Below are 20,411 nucleotides of genomic sequence, written 5' to 3' on the forward strand. Positions count from 1 at the left end.
AAGTGGGAGAAAAAAGTGGGAGAAAAGGAGCTCACATGGTCCCCATACATGTTATCTCTTAGGGCTCTGCCTGGGCAAGGGGAAGACCAGAAGCAATGTAAGTATTAGTACCAGAGGAGGCATGTTATGAAAAGAACCTGCAACTTTGCCCTGATTTGGGGCAAACAATGAATATGCTGGGAGGATGACATGCCTATGGATCAATTTTAAATACACTTAAAATTTAGTTTTTTGATCAATTCAGACGTCAATAAGCTCTTTTTTATTTCATCTTTCATATTATATATTTTTCCAGCACTAATGAAAAAGGTTAACTCTAAAATGTACAGAATGTTATGTAACGTTTAATAATTTTCCGTGTTTTATACATTCTGAAATTGACTTGTTAAAAAAAGGATAAAAATAAGGGCTTAAGTCACTTTGGGTAGATTTTCTTGCAGTGAAATAAATAGCTTTCTTGTGCTTATACAGTACATCAATTCCAATTTCCTACCTTTCAAGTGCATTGCTCTGAGAGTTTATTGCACCTTTCTAATGAAATGCAATTTCATGCAGGGATTGAGCATCTTGTTAATTTTGTTGACATATGTATAGATTACATTTGTAGTAAATAAGCAAACATGAATATGCTGTACCGTGCATTCAGTAACTCATAGAAAAATACAGAAACTGCCAAGGCTGGAACATGGCATAAAACAAAGCTTTGTGTTTGGCTTTCTTTCACAAAAGCTCAGGTATAGAGGCTTACTGATTAGAATGCAGAAAAGATGAATGAAAATCTCACCAAAAGGAATTCACGAGTAATAAAAATTGGCACGTGCCAATGGGAAGGGCATAGAATTATGCAAAGGATAACATAGGACTACAATTGAGTCAAGCTGCAAAAGGCCCATAACTGGCTGACTACATATTAATTAATCCAGGCAGTAAGATGCTTGGTAAATAATGCTGGTTAAAATGAATGTGTATGTAATTCAAGACAGTCTATCAACCATTTTGTGCTGGCTGCTTCCTGTGTAGGAAAATGTTTTACTCAGTTAGTCTTCTTATAAACCATTAGGTGGAGCGCATTAGTATTCTTTTATACAAACCCTAACAATGGACTTCACTTGTTTGCTCCCCTTTCATTTTTGAAATATACCATTGAAAGTATTTTGTTTTACCTGTTCAATAAGTGCAAACACATACCTATTGATTCTGCCAGAAATCCAAGGCTGTGTCCTGTCCTGTGCATTTTGCCACCTTATCTTACACAATTTTATCAGGAACTGTGTTAGAACCTCAGAACCCCCCCCCATGTTATGGAGAGAAAGAGAGTGACTGAGCGTTGTCACCCAGAAACAGGAAGTGTGTTACTGGCAGGACCACCAGGTGAAAAAATAAAAAATAGCCGAATAAAAAACATGAATGCAGCTCCCACTTCTATGGACTGGTGAGCTTCAATGTAATATCCTTTTATTTTTGCAATAAGATACACTTTAATGACAATGATGCCTTTAAAGCAGTAAAAATGCAGGCACTCCAATCTCAAAAAAGAATACAGTGCAAAAAACCTGCCTATATCTCTGGAATGTTTTGCTAAGTGATTTTCATTGAAGTGGGCCTCTGCCTACGTTTTCATCCTTATATCCTAGATTTGAATTACCCAGGTTTGTGACATGTTTATTTTATTACACACACAAGTTTATATGTGCATATATGCCTAAAAAATACGCATATGAACAAACAACTATGACATAGACATGAATGCTTCACCAAATTCAAGATTTCCAGCTCTGCTAAAAAGTATATATATATATATATATATATATATATATATATATATATATATGGTGTTTATTTTCAGTAAATATATGTATGACTGGATAGATAGACAGAAAAAGGCTATCATGCACTTCTACACCTAATGATTACTTTGCTCTGTCAAAGCAAGGCTTCCCTCTAACTTCACAAATCAGACCAGAAAGAGATCTTGCAGAATGCATGCTCTTCAGCATCAATTTACAGCATTATAGAATATTATTAGTAACTGCTGCTGTCATAAAAACTCTATGGATGAGCCGGCATCTTTAGCGGGGTGTGTGTGGCATTGACTGATGATGGCAATTTTGGCCAATTGTAACACAAATGTGCACTGCTTTACCTTAATGTGTGTGTAATCCTTTCTCTGTTTTTATCTGATAGTGAAACTACATTGCCAAACCTCCCGGGCTGACAGTCTTATAAACAATATGTCAGGGGACTTGACAGTGGACACTTCATTGTGCACAGATAATGGAGATCTTACCTTGCAGCTTTTCTGCTGTAGACGGGTTTTGGCTCAGAAAGATGTATGCACCTCAGTAAATTCATCAGCACTCAAGGAAATTTGTTGGAACTTTTGACCCTGAACTAATGCCTAATAAGCACATTTCATGCATGCAAGGGACTGACATCCTTCAAACTATTTTGATGAAAAACAATCCTATGGTATATGCTTATGTGATATTACTTTATGACTATTAAGTCCATTACCCTAAATAATATCATTAAAATGTATCATTTTGAAATACACCAGCCTATTTAACGTAGAGAGCCTAACTGTTCAGCATAAATACAATTATTGAAACAAAAATCTTGTTTACCAGTGGCATATGCTTATCACTATTGGACAGTGAAATAAAATGCAATAATTGAGGTAGTTGGCTCAATAGGGATAATTTGTTAAAGCTGTATTCTAGACAAAAAGGCTAAATGTATCACTAAAAACATATTCGTAAATTGTTTAATATGCCAAAAGATTGATAATTCTGATCAGCTAGCCTTGTGATCCACACTCTTCTGCCCTGCCAGATTGGAGACCCACACACTAAGGAGCCTATGACTAGACAACAATATAATAATACCAGAGTCCTATACCAAGACGATCATAGTCGGATGCTGTGCTAAGAGGACTGAAGGTCATAATATGTGTTATCTGTGGTATAGCTTAAATATCCAAAAATAATTGTAGCTAAAAGTGTTGAACACTTTTGGAAAATATCATAATACACTCACTGATCCCCAAGTTTGCCCATAGCTAATAAGTAGTTAAAGTACTGCAGGATAAACTCAATATTAATTATAGGAATAAAGAATGTCATGAATGTATTTTTTATTGCAGAGTGGTCCTAAGATCTCACTGTGATAAGTCCAATTCCTGCTACAGTTCATGGTCTGTGCACTGGCCTTTGTCTAAAGATTTTTCGCAGGCTTTTACAAAGTCCTTTCCATCCTCACACAATACTGCTGGTCCTGGAGAAAGCACTTAGAATGGGGGAAATGGTGGAAAGTCATATAAACACACAAGATTCACATACTTTCTATTCTTTGTGAATCATTTCCCAGAGTTCCCCTTAAGATGCCTGTCTAAGACTCATTTTACAAGGGAAATTGCTTGTAGCCACATGATGTTAATAGAGTTAATACCAAGGATATAAAGCTAAAATATTATTATAGAATACATACCACATGCTACAGTGCTCTTCACAGCTGTTTGCCTTCCTGCTTTGTAAAATGTGAATGTTTTTGTTATAAATGCCTTTAAAACTTTAAAATGTCTTTTATAACTGTTTCTTTTGTGCATTAATAAGTACACTGAAAGAATGGTCTAATGGATTGTTGCCCTCTTCAATGACCTGGTTGGAACATGAATTAGTGAATGCCATTCTTTTATATATCATTATACATTTCGTGCACAGAAAATGGCAATCCTTTTACATAAATGAAAACATTGAAGTTAGAAACAGAAATACTCACAAGGGCTGCCATGGCCCAGCCTGTCTTATTGTAGATGAATTCTAGGTTATTTCTTCTCAAATAAAGCAAACCTCCGACCAGGGATACAAGTAAGGCCAGAGCTATTGTGCCAGAATAATTAGGTGGCCTGAATACGCGGATCTGTTACAAAGAAAGCAAACATGAATCACTAATTAGAAATATATTCTTAAAAGAAACTATTTCTATTCAAAGTCTGATATGAAACTGTGCAATATTGTTTTACAAAAATAAAATGTGCCTTGCCATAAATGTTGCAATGAATGTTCATTGTAGGGGTCACCTGAACCCTCCAAAAGCACAGTATAATGTTGAGGATGTTTACTGTGCTTAATGGTAGGTTATTGGTGTGACAACTTGAGCTCCAGCCAGACCAAGGAACATCATATAAGCCTTGTTAGACTTGAGGGTGAGGTACATCACTACAGGTAAGATGCAAGTGCCAAGCAATCAGGCCTTCCCAATATTTATATGTATATGTATATATATATATATATATATATATATATATATATATATATATATATATATATATATATATATATATATATAAAATACTGGGGGCACTTTAGGACTAGTTGAGCAGGTACCCGGCTGGATATTCCTGTCAGGGGTCATAAAAGAATGAGATATCATCTGGATAGGGTTTCACGCATTATGCCCTGCAGTGTTTATATCTGCCCCAGATTTAACATGCATTACAGTCCTTGTCAAAATGATTTGCGACAAGGACAGCCTTATAAAAACCTGAAGCATTGAGGACAATACAATTTGTTTTCTATCCATCAACACAGGTTTAAGGGCAGTTTGTGACCTCAAGACGTTGCTGCAGTAAGTCAAGTCTGCTGCATTATGTCACAGTAAGATGCAGACTGGATGAAAGACTCATCAGGGGTGTTTCTCAGTATGAATAGAGTTTTCTATATGTAGCACTAACCCCCGAAGGAGCTGCTGGTTATTTTTGGGCTTACTGTTACCTTACGCTCTCCTTGTTGCATGTCTAGGGGATGTTCCGTGGTAGATGACCCAGTAACTTGAGACTAACAATAGATCCACTTGAATGGATTTTATTTGCAGACTTAAAACATTGAACAGTCTTTTAACTTGGGATCAGAGGGTTGGAAAGTAAGTTCAGGTACTCTCAATGTCAAAGTCCAAAAACGTTAAAGAACTTGCTTACTTTGACTGCATCTAGAAAATAGCCATTCGCAGCTGGATGAACACTCAGGTTGGACAGTCCCTCTCTCACAAGGCCTAGCAGCCAACTAGGTGCTTACTCAGGAACAAAGTCTTTGTCATAGACGTTGTTGCAGAACATGTAGGGAAACTAAGCTGTAGAACACTTAGGGCGTAGGATACCTGGATCTTTCAGCCTACTTGGCGATATCCACAAGACCGGATTCTCTGACCTGGCTCCAAAAGAGAGTAACTTAAGCGACTGACCAGACCATAGTTCCACGCCTGCCACAAGAGACAGTGCCCCCTGTGGCCATACTGAACATCTCACAGCCCAGTCAGACTGACACAGAAGTCTAATTTAGGCAAATAGACCCAAACCAAACTGTAATTTGAGTAAAATATTACTTTGAAAACACATAGCGCATTGCTCTTCAGGAGCCCGACCCTACACATTCCCCCTGCTTATTTAGGAGATGCCCCCATCGTCTGAGAAAGACAGGAAAAAAGAAACCCAGAGCTAACAGCTAGTCCTATAAAAAAAAATTAGAGTACCTGAATATTGGAGTGGGAAAGGGAAAAAGGGAAGGAAAGCAACAGTAAAACTTCCATATTGCAGCAAACACAGAATTATCTTACACCACAGTTACCACCCAAGCCTGTCTATCTAACCCACCCATTCTCTGGCGGTTTGATAGATACTTTCCGGGGAATCCTGGAAAAGAAAAGAACATATATACAATATTTTACACCTAAATATTAGAAGGCAGGATTCCACCAATCTCCGTGGATTCCTCTCCTCTAAACTCTAAGATTTCTTAAATTTCTAAAACCGTTTTTTTTGTAAACAGTACTAATTGCGCCGACTCATGCCACCTAGTGGTATGCGTCGATTAAGTGCAATCTTTACCCTAAAACAATTTAAGTATTCTTGACACGGTGGAAGTTCCATTCTCTGTGTGACTGACTTTGACTAACTACCCCAAAGTTCAGTCGTTTCAAAGAAAAATGCAAAAGAGATGAAAACCGGAGAAGCTCTCCTTGCAAATTCAAAGTCTTGACTCAGGAACAGTTCACCAGTAAAAGCAGGGATCAGGCAAAGTTAAATCTTTCCCCTGTGCATCCACGGTAGTGATAAAGTACACAGTACATATTATACTTCATCCGGTCTGCAGATCACAACTGTCCTCATAGATGTGCCGACCGTAGCTCCAATGCCGTAGACATCTGACAAACCGTTCATAAAGCTACGGTGAAAAAGTGGCTTTGGTACTTTTAAATAGCTCCAAATATCATCCTTGTACCAGGCCTCACGGTTCTTTTCAATGACAGTCATAATGTCCCTTGGAACATAGGGGAATTCCAACCACATACTCTGTTGCCACCCGCCTATTCTAACAGTCTCCGAGACCCGATTGGCCTCGTCATGATCGGGCAGTTTCTTTTTTACTTTTTAAGCATGGCTTAATAACTACCAGCCTTTAACAGAAAGTTTAAAAGAGTACTCATGGCAACTTAGGTTCAAAGTGCCAGTCGTCTCCCTTATCAGAGCCAGAACTGTTCCCCGAGCTCTGCAATGACTCCCCTACGGGCCGGCAGTTTCCAGTAACAACACCCGCAGTTTTCCTGTGCCTTTCCGCGGGTATCCTCTTCCAGATGTTCGGCCCAGGACGGCGTATGGACGATCCAGTTTTGCCGCCACAAGGAGCGCTGGGCTGCTTCCCTTCCTTGCTATCGAGTTTCTCTGCAGCAATACTCACTCATGTCCACAACCTCTGGGGTAGCTTCCCAGACTTTAGAGGGTGCAGCATCCTCTCTGGCAATCCAAGCTCCAACAGAAGATGCTGGGGCATAGACGATCACCTCCTCGGTTGCCATACCCATGACCCAGTCCATCTGGTAAACCCAAGGCAACTCAGTGGGCTGTTCAACCTTAAACGTGTACTCCCGACACTTCCTGCACCTGGAGAATGGCTGAGAGTTAGCGACCAGGCTGTTGCACTTTCTGCACAGCATACCCAGGCCCTCGATGTCTCCAGTAATGTACAGAATGGCCCGCCCCTGTGGTAGCAGGCGAATTCCGTGTCCATAAGTACAGTACCAGGCAACTGTATTCCTGTGGGACCCCTTCCGAGAGGCATCCTGGGTCCTGGCGCAGGCTGCATTCCTGGGGTATGGAACATTTTCCAGAAAAGTTTTCTCCAAACTCAGAGAAAGTATCGACTAGTCTCTCCTCTTTCCACAGCACACTCTCACGTGGTGCCTCGTGCAGGAAAGAACAACTCAGACTCCTCCCACCAAGATGCTTGGGTTGCGCAACTTCGTGGGCTTTTCGGCAAGGGCTCCTCCCATGCTTACGCGCCTCAGTGAAAGTCCAAGTAAAGATGGCGCCGATGGTGCAGTTACAAAACACAACCCTCTGTCCTTGCTTTACCACGTGTACAGTTCCTTTGCAAGGTAACGGTAAAATCCCGGACTACGAGCCCCCACATGTAGCACTAACCCCGAAGAAGCTGCTGGTTATTTTTGAGCTTACCGTTACCTTCCGTCTCCTTGTTGCACGTCTAGGGGATGTCCCGTGGTAGATGACCCAGTAACTTGAGACTGACAATAGATCCACTTGAATGGATTTTATTTGCGAACTTAAATCATTGAACAGTCTTTTAACTTGGGATCAGAGGGCTGGAAAGGAAGTCCAGGTACTCTCAATGTCAAAGTCCAAAAACATTAAAGAACTTGCTTACTTTGACTGCATCCTGAGAATAGCCATTCTCAGCTGGATTAATACTCAGGTTGGACAGTCTCTCTCTCACAAGGCCTAGCAGCCAACCAGGTGCTTACTCAGGAACAAAGTCTTTGTCACCGATGTTGTTGCAGAACACATAGGGAAACTAAGCTGTAGAATACTTGTAGGATGCCTGGATCTTTCAGCCTACTTGGCGATATCCACAAAACCGTATTCTCTCTGTAACTTCAGCCCTTCCAGGCTCTTGTTAAGAAAACCAACCCGTACGTGGTGTTCTTCTAAAGAGTCCTGCCCTGGAATGCTTGAAGTACAATGGGTCTCTCCCAAACCGGAGACGGCACCCAACCACCTCAGAATCCTCCTTTCATTTCCCTGCCTTGGGCTAGCCAGCCCAGAGGCATTAAGGTCAGGTGGATCCGCACCCCAGGCCATAGCCTTCCTGGGGGCTGGTCAGGAGGACCAGGACCATGTAATCAGCACATCATACTGGACCGAAACCCCGAACCACGTGACGTACATATATTAAATACCCTCTCCCAGAGGGCACAGTGAGAGGACCACTCCCACTGACCTGGCTCCGAAAGTGAGTAACTTAAGCACCTGACCAGACCATAGTTCCAGGCCTGCCACAAGAGACAGTGCACCTGTGGCCAGGCTGAACATCTCACAGCCCAGTCAGACTGACAAAGAAATCAACTTTAGGCAAATAGACCCAAACCAAACTGTAGTTTGAGTAAAATTTAACTTTGAAAACACATAGCGCATGCTGTTCAGGAGCCCGCCATTATATATATTATAACAGCAGTAGCTCAGCTATCTTGTTCTCTTGCTAAGTCCAGCTGAGATACAGAACTTCTTAAAGTGGAGCTCCACACAAAAGGGGAAGCTCTGCTTGCCTGCCCCCCTCCACTGCCACATTTGACACCATTTGGGGGGGGCAAGTACCTGGTTTTGACTCTTGGAGAACTGAGCCGAAAGTTTAGCCCCCTCTCATTCCCCTGCAGCCTTGACCTGTGAAGCATGACTGCAGCCCATTCACAAAGCACAGCGAACTTCGCACATGTGCAGTAAGAAACTGGCTGTGAAGCCACAAGGCATAACTGCGGGTTTCGCTTAGTCAAGATGGCGACTGAAGAACTGGCTCGGGTGAGGACATTGCTGGATTCCTGGACAGGTAAGTGCCCTATTATTAAAAGTCAGTAGCTACAGTATTTTTAGCTGCTGACTTTAAATTTTTTTGAGGGGCAGCCTGGAGCTCCTCTTTAAGAGGATCAAATTTCTGTATAACATATTACCTTTGCTCTTTATTGTCATTTTTAGATTTATCTATGTACCTTACTGTTAATAAATTACTGTTAGTAATTTTCCTTACCTTATAAATAAACAAGTCCCTTTGTTGTTTTAGCATCATTTCATTATTACTATTGTAGCACTGACCCCCGAAGGAACTGCTGGTTTTATTGGGCTTACCGTTACCTCCTTGTTTGTCTCTCCATCTAGGGATTCCCGTGGTAGATGGCCCAAAGAATGTGGAAACTGACACTGAATCTTCTTTTAGGTTATTTATTTGGAACAGAAACAGAGTCTTTCAGAGTAAAGGGTAGAGGGTTAGGAGTAAGTTCAGGTACTTTAGACTGCAAATATTATAGGAAGTCCTTATAGAAAATCCAGAGAATAAAGACCGTTTCACAACTGGATTTTACAGCCCCCGGATAGACCTCCTCTCACTAGGCCTAGTAGCCGGTAGGGTGCTTGACAAAGTCTCTGCTACAGACTTGTGATGTACACTTAAGCGTTACTGAGGGACATAGATAAATTAAAAAAGCTATCGTACAGTACCAGGTTCTCTCAGGCGATCCGGCGATACCGTATGAGTGTAGATCCAAGTTGTGTCCTTCAACTAAGCCTCCAGGCTCCTTCAGGGAAGCCAGCCTTGAGCATGGCCTTTTCCTGAAGAGTCCTCCCCTGGGGTTCTTCTGTTGCTGGGCCTCTCCCTTCAGATGAGATGGCACCGGACCACCTTTGGATCAATAGGCCCAGAAATCCACTCAGGCCTGTCCCTGCAGTTGCGTTTTCTCGGGCCGGCCGGGCCCGGGACTCGAAATGCATGGTTCCACGCCCCAGGCCAGGAGGGCCATGGGCTGGGTCAGGAGGACCACCAGAACTGAACAGACAGAAAATCAAAGATGGAACCCCGAACCACGTGGTGTCGGTACCTTAAATACCACCCCCCAGAACAGTGGCATTCAATAGTAGCATTCAAAGACTGTTGAGGGATATCTGGGATCAAAATTCTGGAGGGATATCTGGGATGTAGAGAGGTCAGAGTGCTGGGGGGATATCTGGGCTGCAGAGGGGTCAGAGTACTGGGGGGATATCTGGGGTGTAGAGGGGTCACAGTGCTGGGGGATATCTGGGATGTAGAGGGGTCAGAGTGCTTGGGGGATATCTGGGGTGCAGAGGGGTCAGAGTCCTGGGGGGATATCTCGGGTGTAGAGGGGTCAGAGTCCTGGGGGGATATCTGTGATGTAGAGGGATCAGAGTGTTAGGGGGATATCATGGGTGTAGAGGGGTCAGAGTGATGGGGGGATATCTAGGGTGTAGATGGGTCAGAGTGCTGGAGCGATATCTGGGGAGTAGAGGGGTCAGAGTGCTGGGAGGATATCTGGGGTGTAGAGGGGTCAGAGTGCTGGGGGGATATCTCAGCTATAGAGGGGCCATAGTGCTGGGGAGGTATCAATCTAGCAGATATATTATATGCACAGGACAGCTTTGTTACTTTATGTATGTAGTATTTTCCCACTGTTCCTTTGCTATACAGAATGATTGTTCATGTAGTTAATGCGGAGCTCGACCCAAAAGGGGAAGCTCCGCTTGTCTGTCTCCTACCTACTTGATGTCTATTTACCTGCACTGTCTCCATTGTAGGGGCCCCAGAGAATTACTTCGCCCAGGGGCCCATGATGCTATTAAGACAGCCCTGAGTAGAATAGCCTTCAAAATCAAGTAGGTAGTATCCACAATTAAAAAAATCTGTCCTACTGTTCCCTTTAACAGAGGAAATTAGAGATCTTATTTTTGATGAAAGGAAGAAAATGGAGAAAAAAACTCTTTAGCATGCAGGATTGCTGAGATGTACCTATTCAGGAACATGAGACCTGTTTGGATTCAGCACCTTTAGTCAACATGGCTGTCATCAGACTGGCTAGAGAAATCACCCTGCATATGGAAGATGTTGTTTATTTTCGAGAGCCCCTTAATAGAAAAAGATATGTGAAGTTGAAGAGGTTTTATACCTCTGTAGTGCCTGTAGCACAATTTTGGCAGTTTTGGCCCTTCATACAGTCAACGTGTGTCTGATCAGAGAGGCAGGTATAGATCTATTGGCAGGTGATTCGATTTCTTTGGTTCTGCAATCCCTTAGCAAGATCAGTCGGGCCAGTGACTTTGTAGGTAAAGCCACTATAGTCTCTCTCATTCAGAATTATGATGTATTAAAGGGATTTAAAGGGATTAGGGATGGATCCAGACGTTGCTCACGGCATGCGTTCCAGACACCAGGAAGTGCATTCCAAGGAGCAGGATATTACGTCAGTGCCACCGGAAATACGTAATTTGACGTATTTCCGGTGGCACTGACATAATATCCTGCTCCTTGGAACGCACATCCTGGCCTCAATGGCCTTGTTTATTTCTATTTTACTAAATGGCAGATTCAAGAATTGCAACTGATCCGGTGTTAGTTTAGGTATGGACAGCTTACCCAAAAAATTATCAATAGCCTCAAGAGTGGGTTGAGTGGTAGAGGGATCATCCCTTAAATTGTATAACATGCCATAATAAAGGCTAAAGGCATCTGCAATTTGTTGTGGGTGGTATATTTTTTGTTTGGTTCTAGGGTGAAGTATATATTGAACTTATGTTTGTACCTATGACCTTTAAGGGCTTAAGCTAGGAGTTTCCCAGCTTTATTACCAGTGGAATAGTAATTCATCTTTAGTTTTTTAGTTGTTTTTTCAAATTTTTTGAGTAAGAATGATCGGAGTTCCATTCGTAGTGTCGTTAATTTCTGGGAAAGGACAAAGGAAGGCTTGGATTTGTTTTGGGTTTCTAAATCTGTGATTTCTCTTATCAGCTCATTAACGTGCTGCTGCCTCTACCTCCTGGCTCTTGCTCCCATCTGTATGAAAATTCCCCTCATAAATGCCTTGTGGGCGTTCCACAGCACAAATGGATCGGACACTGACCCCACATTGTCTGCCAAAAAATGTGTTAAATGGGTTTGTATCTGTTCTTTAAATTTGGGTTGTTGTAATAAAAACGTGTTGATTCTCCAGACCGGCCTTGTGCCAGAAATGGTAGAATCAGTTATCAATAGGGTTATTGATGCGTGATCCGACCATGTTATAGAGTTTATACCAGTGGACTCAGTTTGCATAAGGACCTGTTGATCCACCAAAAAAAAATCGATTCTGGTATAAACTCTATGCAGTGGGGAGAAAAATGTAAAATCTTTTTCATTAGCGTGCAGGCAGCGCCAAACATCATATAGGTTCTGTTTGTGAATAGATTGTAACAATGCAGGATGGACACAACTAGTTTCAGTAGTCGAGTCCATCTCAGGATCAGGCGTTAAAATCCCCGCATATAACCAAACTACCTTTTTTGCATTTTTTAATCTTTTTCATCAGTTTGTTAAAAAAATATACCTGACGTCTATTAGGGGAATAAACATTAACTATAGTGTAAACCGTAGAGTTCAGTTCACATATTAGGATCAAGTATCTGCCAAGTGGATCTTGTATCTGCTCCAGCATCGAAAAGCCACAGTGTCCCGAATAGCTATCAAAACACCCTTAGCTTTGGAATCCGCGTTGGTGGTAAAAACATGCGGGAAACTCCTATGAAAGCATCTTGACAGTCTTACTGAAATGAGTTTCTTGTGCACATATAATGACACTATGATGCATAAGAGCTTCATTCCACATGGTCTTGCGCTTCACCGGGTGGTTGAGTCCTCTGGCGTTGATTGAGATTATGTTAAGTGGCATGGGAAAAGGTTAAAATATTCGCTTGGGCAGTACCTTTGGCAATATAAAGTAAATTGAGAGGCTATTTTTACTAGCAGATCCTGCTGTTATGTGTTGAAAAGGGTTATCCTGCGGGTAGTATATTTCAGTACTTACAGTTGAATGTCCAAAAAGGGTCTGTCCACTTGCAGTCATTTTTGCTGAGGTCCATCTGCTGCAGTTCCTCTGTGACCCTTCCATAGTTTGCAGTGTCTACTGGTGGTATCACATCCAAGAAACAAACAAATTCAACATTGTTAACGTGTAAAAAACAGTAACAAAAACAAGAAAAAGAAAAAAAATAACATCTGGAGTGAATTTTCTCTACTCCATCACTGGACCAATATTGAAGGAAGTTCCATACCTCCCAGAGGCAGCAGTGTGCTGCTACGTGTAATTGGGGAACAAGTTCGGTCATAGAATGAAATTAGCCTTCTCAGATACATTGTTAAAGCAAACCCTTGTGGTCTTCTATTAAGTGTGGGGTTTAGCATTTTTAGTGGTAACCTGCTTCCACTCCTGTTCAAGTCTATGTGGGGTACTAGTAGCTATCTGGCCGCCTTCTTCACTTGGTGATATACCCCACTCTTTAAGAAGATCAATACCTTTTTCCAGAGATGTCACTGTAAAGGAATGATTGTCTCTAGTTATGGTTAGTTTAGTCGGGTAGCCCCACCGATAAGTGATCTCATGGCTGCACAAAATTTTAGTCACCGTGTTGAGGCTTTTTCTTTTTTGTAAGGTGTATTGCGACAAATCACTGAAAAACTGAATCTGCTGGTATTGTGCAGGCATAGATTCCTGTTTCCTCATTATAGCCATGAGTTGCTCCTTGATATGAAAAAAATGTAACAGAAGCAAGACGTCTCTGGGCATCTGCTCCGGTATATGAGATGGCTTAGACAGGCGGTGAATTCGATCAATTGTAACATCCAAATCTGTAAGACCGGGAATCAGCATTTTAAACATTGTAGTGGCAAAAAGGTGTAGGTCAGACTGTAGTACTGAGTCAGGGATCCCCCTGAGTTTCAAATTATTCCATCTAGACCTGTCTTCTACAGCTGCTAATTTTTCTTTAAGCCAGTCTATATCAGTTTCCTGTTCATCATGAGCATCGACTAAATCATTTATAGTAGTTGCATACTCCTCCATTTTTGTCTCAATATAGTCCACTCTACTCCCCATCTCTTGTATGTCACTGTTAAAGCGATGCATACATGCAGCCATGTCGGATTGTAAAGTGCTCCGCAAAGACAACAACATATCCTTTAACACTGTGTCCAGCACTGGCTGATTCTGTGTAGTATATGTTTCAATGGGCTCCACGTGTCCTCCCCAGAATCAGAGGCCGCACTCGCCATTGGGCTCAATCCTCCTTCATCTAGCCTGGGCTTAGTCTTGGCTGGGCTGCGGGAGGATGGTGTGGAGGGAGAATGCACTGTTTCCCCAGGGGAATCAAAATTAGAAGAGCGGTTACCTTTTTTTGGAAGACTGCTTCTGTGTGGAGGCCTTCAGGTGCAGGCACGCTGAGGCGCCATGTCGTCCCTCTCCCCTGTTATTCAGTGGGAAGAAATCCGTCAGCTGCTGTGGCTTCCGACGTGCTTGCCTCTTCCCCGGCATAGCGGAACACTATGCTGGCTTCCTCCGCTACCCGTTCGGGATGAAGAGCCATTTGGGTCCGTCGCTGAATGCTGCTGGTGTCCCTGTTAGCACGGAGCTCCGGGCTCAGACGCCCATTCAGCTCCGGTGCTAGGCCACGCCTCCAACCCTTACATCTTTCATCCAGTGCTGCACTGACGTTTCTGGGTTCTGAGTCATGGTGAAAGAAAAGAGAATTATCAAAGGATCTGAGGGAAAAGGTAGTTGAACTGTATAAAACATGAAAGGGATATAAAAAGATATCAAATGAACTGAGAATGCCAATCAGCAGTGTTCAAACTCTAATCAAGAAGTGGAAAATGAGGGGTTCTGTTGAAACCAAACCATGGCCAGGTAGACCAACTAAAATTTCAGCCCCAACTGCCAGGAAAATTGTTTCGGATGCAAAGAAAAACCTGCAAATAACTTCAGGTGAAATACAGGACTCTCTGAAAACATGTGGTGTGGCTGTTTCAAGATGCACAATAAGGAGGCACTTATAAGCTTCATGGTCGAGTCGCCAGAAGAAAGCTATTACTATGCAAATTTCACAAAGTATCCAGCTTACAATATGCCAAACAGCACAGAGACACGCCTCAAACCTTCTGGTACAAAATCATTTGGAGTGATGAGACCAAAATTTAGCTTTTTGGCAACAATCATAAATGCTACATTTGGAGAGGAGTCAACAAGGCCTATGATGAAAGGTACAGAGGTGGATTGCTGATGTTTTGGGGATGTGTGAGCTACAAAGGCACAGGAAATTTGGTCAAAATTGATGACAAGATAAATGCAGTATGTTATCAAAAAATGTTCGAGGAACATTTACTTTCATCAGCCAGGAAGCTGCGCATGGGTCGAACTTGGACATTCCAACATGACAATGATCCAAAAGACAAGGCCAAGTCAACCTGTCATTGGCTACAGCAGAATCTCAGTCTCCTGACCTCAATATGATTAAGCCACTCTGGGAACATCTCAAATGTGCAGTTCATGCAAGACAGCCTAAGAAATTACAGGAACTGAAGGCTTTTTGCCAAGAGGAATGGGCAGCTTTACCGTCTGCCACCAGAGGATGCTTATGCAAGCGAAACACGTTGGGACTGTTTGCTGACCTGCTCATTACAGATGAATTGTCTATTTTAAGCGTTTGTTGTTACCTGGAGCATGTAAGTGCAATTCCTATACCATTGGTTTTAATAAAACTCCCTATACGGAATTATGCTATGTTCCTTTCTTCTTTCCTCTTCTGTGCTTCTCTGATGGGGGTGATCCCTATATTATCCAGTATATCCTATATCTATGAGAATGAGTTTCTGGAGGTTTGATCTGCATTGAAGAACCTTGGTCCCCTGGGATTATACTATTAAGCTTGTTAGACCCACCAAGTATATGCTTGTGTGTGTCCACGTCCTCTGGTAAGAGATTTATGCTGTCGGTGGTGGATCACGTTTGTCACTGGGTTGGATTTTTCATGGAACTACCATTGTTTTTTATAGTCACTTATAAGTGGAAGTCACATATTTATTTGGACACTCTTTGGAGCAACTCTTTTTGGTTCTGGACTTTTTCACGAGTTTAGAATATTTTTTATTTCTACTGGCCATTCACTTTGGGCTGTATTTTCCATGTCACTATATGTCATTATTTTTGTATGATTTTTTTGATTATTGTATTTTCTATTTGATTTGTTTAGTGCTGCACTTGTTCTTTCTATATACACGTTTTATTTACACCTTTTGTGCTGGCTGCTAACATTAGGGTAGTGTGGTATATAAATACATTACGATCTGAGAAGATAAAGAGCTTCATCTACAAATACCACAAAAGACTTCAAGCTGTCATAGTAAAGGGGGCAATACACGATATTAAGAACTGGAGTATGTAAACTTTTGATCAGCGTCATATGGGTAGTTTCTGTTGACATTATGATTTAAAAAGAGTAAACACAGTTGATTGATAATAAATGGCTTCAGCCACAAACTAACCATGAGGGAAAGAAAAGTTTTTGTGTTATCATTCATATTCTCTGAAAAATGGGCAAGAAATCATAAATTCTGGCAGGTTATGTAAACTTATGAGCACAACTGTATATCGAGTATAGAAATAAATGTGATAAACTAGTAAACAATAGTAAATACAAGATTAAGAAATGCGCTTCAAAGAAAATACAATACATTATTAGATTGTAAGCACTTCTGAGCAGGGCCCACTTTATCCTCTTGTATTGTATTGTATTAGTTATATAGTAGGTGAGGTTGAAAAAAGACACAAGTCCAACAAGTCCAACCTGTATGTTGTGGTCGTTCAGGTGCTCATCTAATAGTTTTTTGAAACTATCGATACTCCCCACTGAAACCACCGCCTGTGTATGGGAATTCCACATCATTGTCGCTTTTACAGTAAAGAACTCTGTACACAGTTTAAGGCAGGGGTGTCCAAACTTTTTTCAAAGAGGGCCAGATTCGATGAAGTGAACATGTGTGAGGGCCGACCATTTTGCCTGACATTCTTTGAACCATTAAAATTCGGTCATTCGAGCACTCATACCTGGCCCAACAAAAATTCTTGTGCCTTTGTCGCGCTCGTTTGCCTGACACACAGACGAATGCTCTGTTCTTTGGGGGTACCGTTAAGTCTTAATGGTACCCCACACATTGGAAACATGGGGTGCTTTTGGTGCAGCGCAATTAAAAAAAAAAAAAAAGCTCTGGGACTTCTTTCCCTGCATTTTTGTGGGTATGGAAGCCCATTGAAATGCATGGGCTGCCCTACACACAGCATGCAGCCATGCAGATGTGAACCAAGGGCTTATTGGAGGGGCAGTAAAACTACATGGTTAAGCTGTTTTTACCACCCCCAACTTCTCCCCCTTTAGCTGCAGAGGGAGCAGCTGGGGGTGTACACATGCTGTGGCTGCAGCTGGAGGTATGCTCAGGGTGAATGGGCCTGCACTGCAACTACCCCGCAACTGTGTAGACTGCACAGTTGCGGTATAGTGATGCTACATTTACGGGCTTAAAACAGGTGGTGAGGAGGCAACATAATGCCTCTTTACCACCTTTCAAATGCCTCTGAAAAGCGATCTGTATATGGATTGCTTCTCAGAGGAGCGGCAATCCTGGCTGCTATCACACACACAAGCACCACAAAAGCAGTTCTGATGGTACAAGAATGGGGGGGGGGGGTCTGGATTAAAAGTAACACACATGCATACACATACACACAGACATACACACATACAGACACATGCATACACATACAGACACATGCATATACTTACATACATACAGACACATGCACACACACACATACAGACACATGCACACACATACATACATACAGACATACACGCACATACACGCACATACAGACATACATACACACACACACACACACACATACATGCACACAGATACATACAGACACACATGCTGCACACACATACAAACACACATACATGCACACACATACAGACAGACATACACGCACATACATACAGACACACATGCACATACGCATACATACAGACATACATGGACACACACACACATGCAATCATACATGCACAGACACACACACACATGCACATACAGACACACATACACACACACACACATACATACATACATACAGACAGACATGCACACACACACACATAGACACACATGCACACACATACATACAGACATGCACACACATGCACAGACACACATACATACAGACACACATACATACAGACACACATACATACAGACACACATACATACAGACACACATACATACAGACACACATGCACACACACACATACACACATACATACAGACACACATGCACACACATGCATACAGACAGACATGCACACACATACATACATACAGACATGCACACACACACATACAGACAGACATGCACACACACACATACAGACAGACATGCACACACACACATACAGACAGACATGCACACACACACACATACAGACACACATGCACATACATACAGACAGACATGCACACATATACATACAGACACACATGCACACATACAGACACACATGTACACACATACATACATACAGACACACATGCACACACACACACACATACACATAAATAAAGCCTTTTTAAAACGAATCTAGCTTGTAGTACAGTACCTTTCCATTCCATTTCCTCATTCAGCCGGGTACTGCACTGTAGGGGGAAGCAGAGAGCACAGCACACTCCTCTGCACTTTACTTTCACTTTTGAAGCCGACGGAGCTTCACACAGTGCCGGGGATCGGCTCATTTGACGGCCCTGATCCCGCAGCACACCAGGCGGGCCGTTCAAAACCGGACTGCGGGCCGCGATTGGCCCGCGGGCCGGACTTTGGACATGCCTGGTTTAAGGTTAAACCTCTTTTCTTTTAATTTTATTGAGTGGCCATGTGTCCTATTAAACTCCCTTCCGCGGAAATGTTTTATCTCTGTTGTGGGATCACCAGTATGATATTTGTAAATTGAAATCATATCCCCTCTCAAGTTCAGTGCTCGTAACCTTTCTTCATACTTAATATCCTCCAGTCCCTTTATTAGCATTGTTGTCCTTCTCTGTACTCGCTCCATTTCCATTACATCCTTCCTGAGGACTGGTGCCCAGAACTGGACAGCATACACCAGGTGAGGCCAAAGCAGAGTCTTGTAAAGTGGGAGGATTATTGCTTTATCTCTTGAGTTAATCCCCTTTTTTAATGCATGCCAATATTCTGTTTGCTGTGATAGCAGAAGCTTGGCATTGCAAGCCATTGCTGAGCCTATCATCTACTAGGATCCCCAGGTCCTTTTCCATCCTTGGAGATTCCCCCAGAGATTCTGCCCCCAGTGAGTAGATTTCATAAATATTTTTGCCACCCAAATGATTATTTTACATTTTTTTCACATTAGACCTCATTTGCCATGTAGTTGCCCACCCCATTAGTTTGTTCAGATCTTCTTGCAAGGTTTCCACATCCTGCAGAGAAGTTATTGCCCTGCTTAGCGTAGTACCGTCTGCAAATACAGAGATTAAACTGTTTACCTCATCGTCCAGGTCCTTTTTTCCTCATAAGTTGCCCCTTATTTCCACATCTGTGATCAGGTCTGTATTCATAATCTGTTTTCATAATCAGTATAGTAAAGCTTTGTTTCTCGTTGGTGCGTCTACCATCTGACCCAGAAATTGTCCTGCAAGACATTTAGGAACTGGCAAGCCTTAGACGAATGCGCAGTTCCTCCCAGCCAGTCTATGTCTGGATAATTAAAATCTCCCATTATGATGACACCTCCCATTATTGCTGCTAATCCAAATTGTGATAGGAGGTCTGTCACCCCCCTCAGGTTAGGGGGCCTTTAACATACTCCCAGTATTATTTTCCCCTTAGTTTCATCCATTTGGTGCTCTTCTACCCATAAGAATTCCACCGCCTCCCTAGCTCCCTTAGTGATGTCGTCTCTCACGTTAACTTGTACAGTACATTGTTCTTGATATACAGGCACACCCTCCTCTTTTTTACCCTCTCTATCCCTGCGATGAAGAGAATACCCTTGAATGGTTGCCAGTCAATCATGAGAGCTGTTGAACCAAGTCTCTGAAATTCCCACAAATCCTCCTCGTACAACAGTATCTGTAGATTTCCCTTCTTGTCCGCCAGGCTCCTGGCCACTTGGAGCATGCCACGTAGAACATGCCACATAGTTTAGACCAGTTGCATACTCTTATCGTTCGAGTTCAGTACGATCAGCCTGTTGGATTTTTTGCATGCGATGCGGCAGGCGAGGCTACCCACTGGCAGAACAATAGTTCTGCGGGAAGGATTCCCCCATCAACATTGACTGTGTTGATGGGGGAATCAAGCAATTTTGCATCATCTATGGCTTGCTTAAGCGAGGGTAGATCTTTCCGTTGGAGCTGTAAATAACAGTTATAATATGACAGGGGTTCTAATCCTTCCCAAACATATCCAAAGA

At 42.3% G+C, this 20,411-nt stretch overlaps 1 protein-coding gene across 1 annotated transcript in view; it reads right to left on the minus strand.

The window, feature by feature from the left end:
* TUSC3 (tumor suppressor candidate 3) overlaps positions 1–20,411 on the minus strand; it is a 384,734-nt gene that overhangs the window by 90,456 nt on the left and 273,867 nt on the right. The window contains exon 5 of the mRNA XM_077477420.1: positions 3,778–3,918. Within this exon, the coding sequence (XP_077333546.1) occupies positions 3,778–3,918 (141 nt within the window). The remainder of the gene's footprint in view (positions 1–3,777; positions 3,919–20,411) is intronic.

Source organism: Lithobates pipiens, unplaced genomic scaffold (genome assembly GCF_037356315.1).
Source record: "Lithobates pipiens isolate NorthernLeopardFrog02 unplaced genomic scaffold, aLitPip1_a1.2 Scaffold_13, whole genome shotgun sequence".
Classification (NCBI taxonomy): Eukaryota; Metazoa; Chordata; class Amphibia; order Anura; family Ranidae; genus Lithobates; species Lithobates pipiens.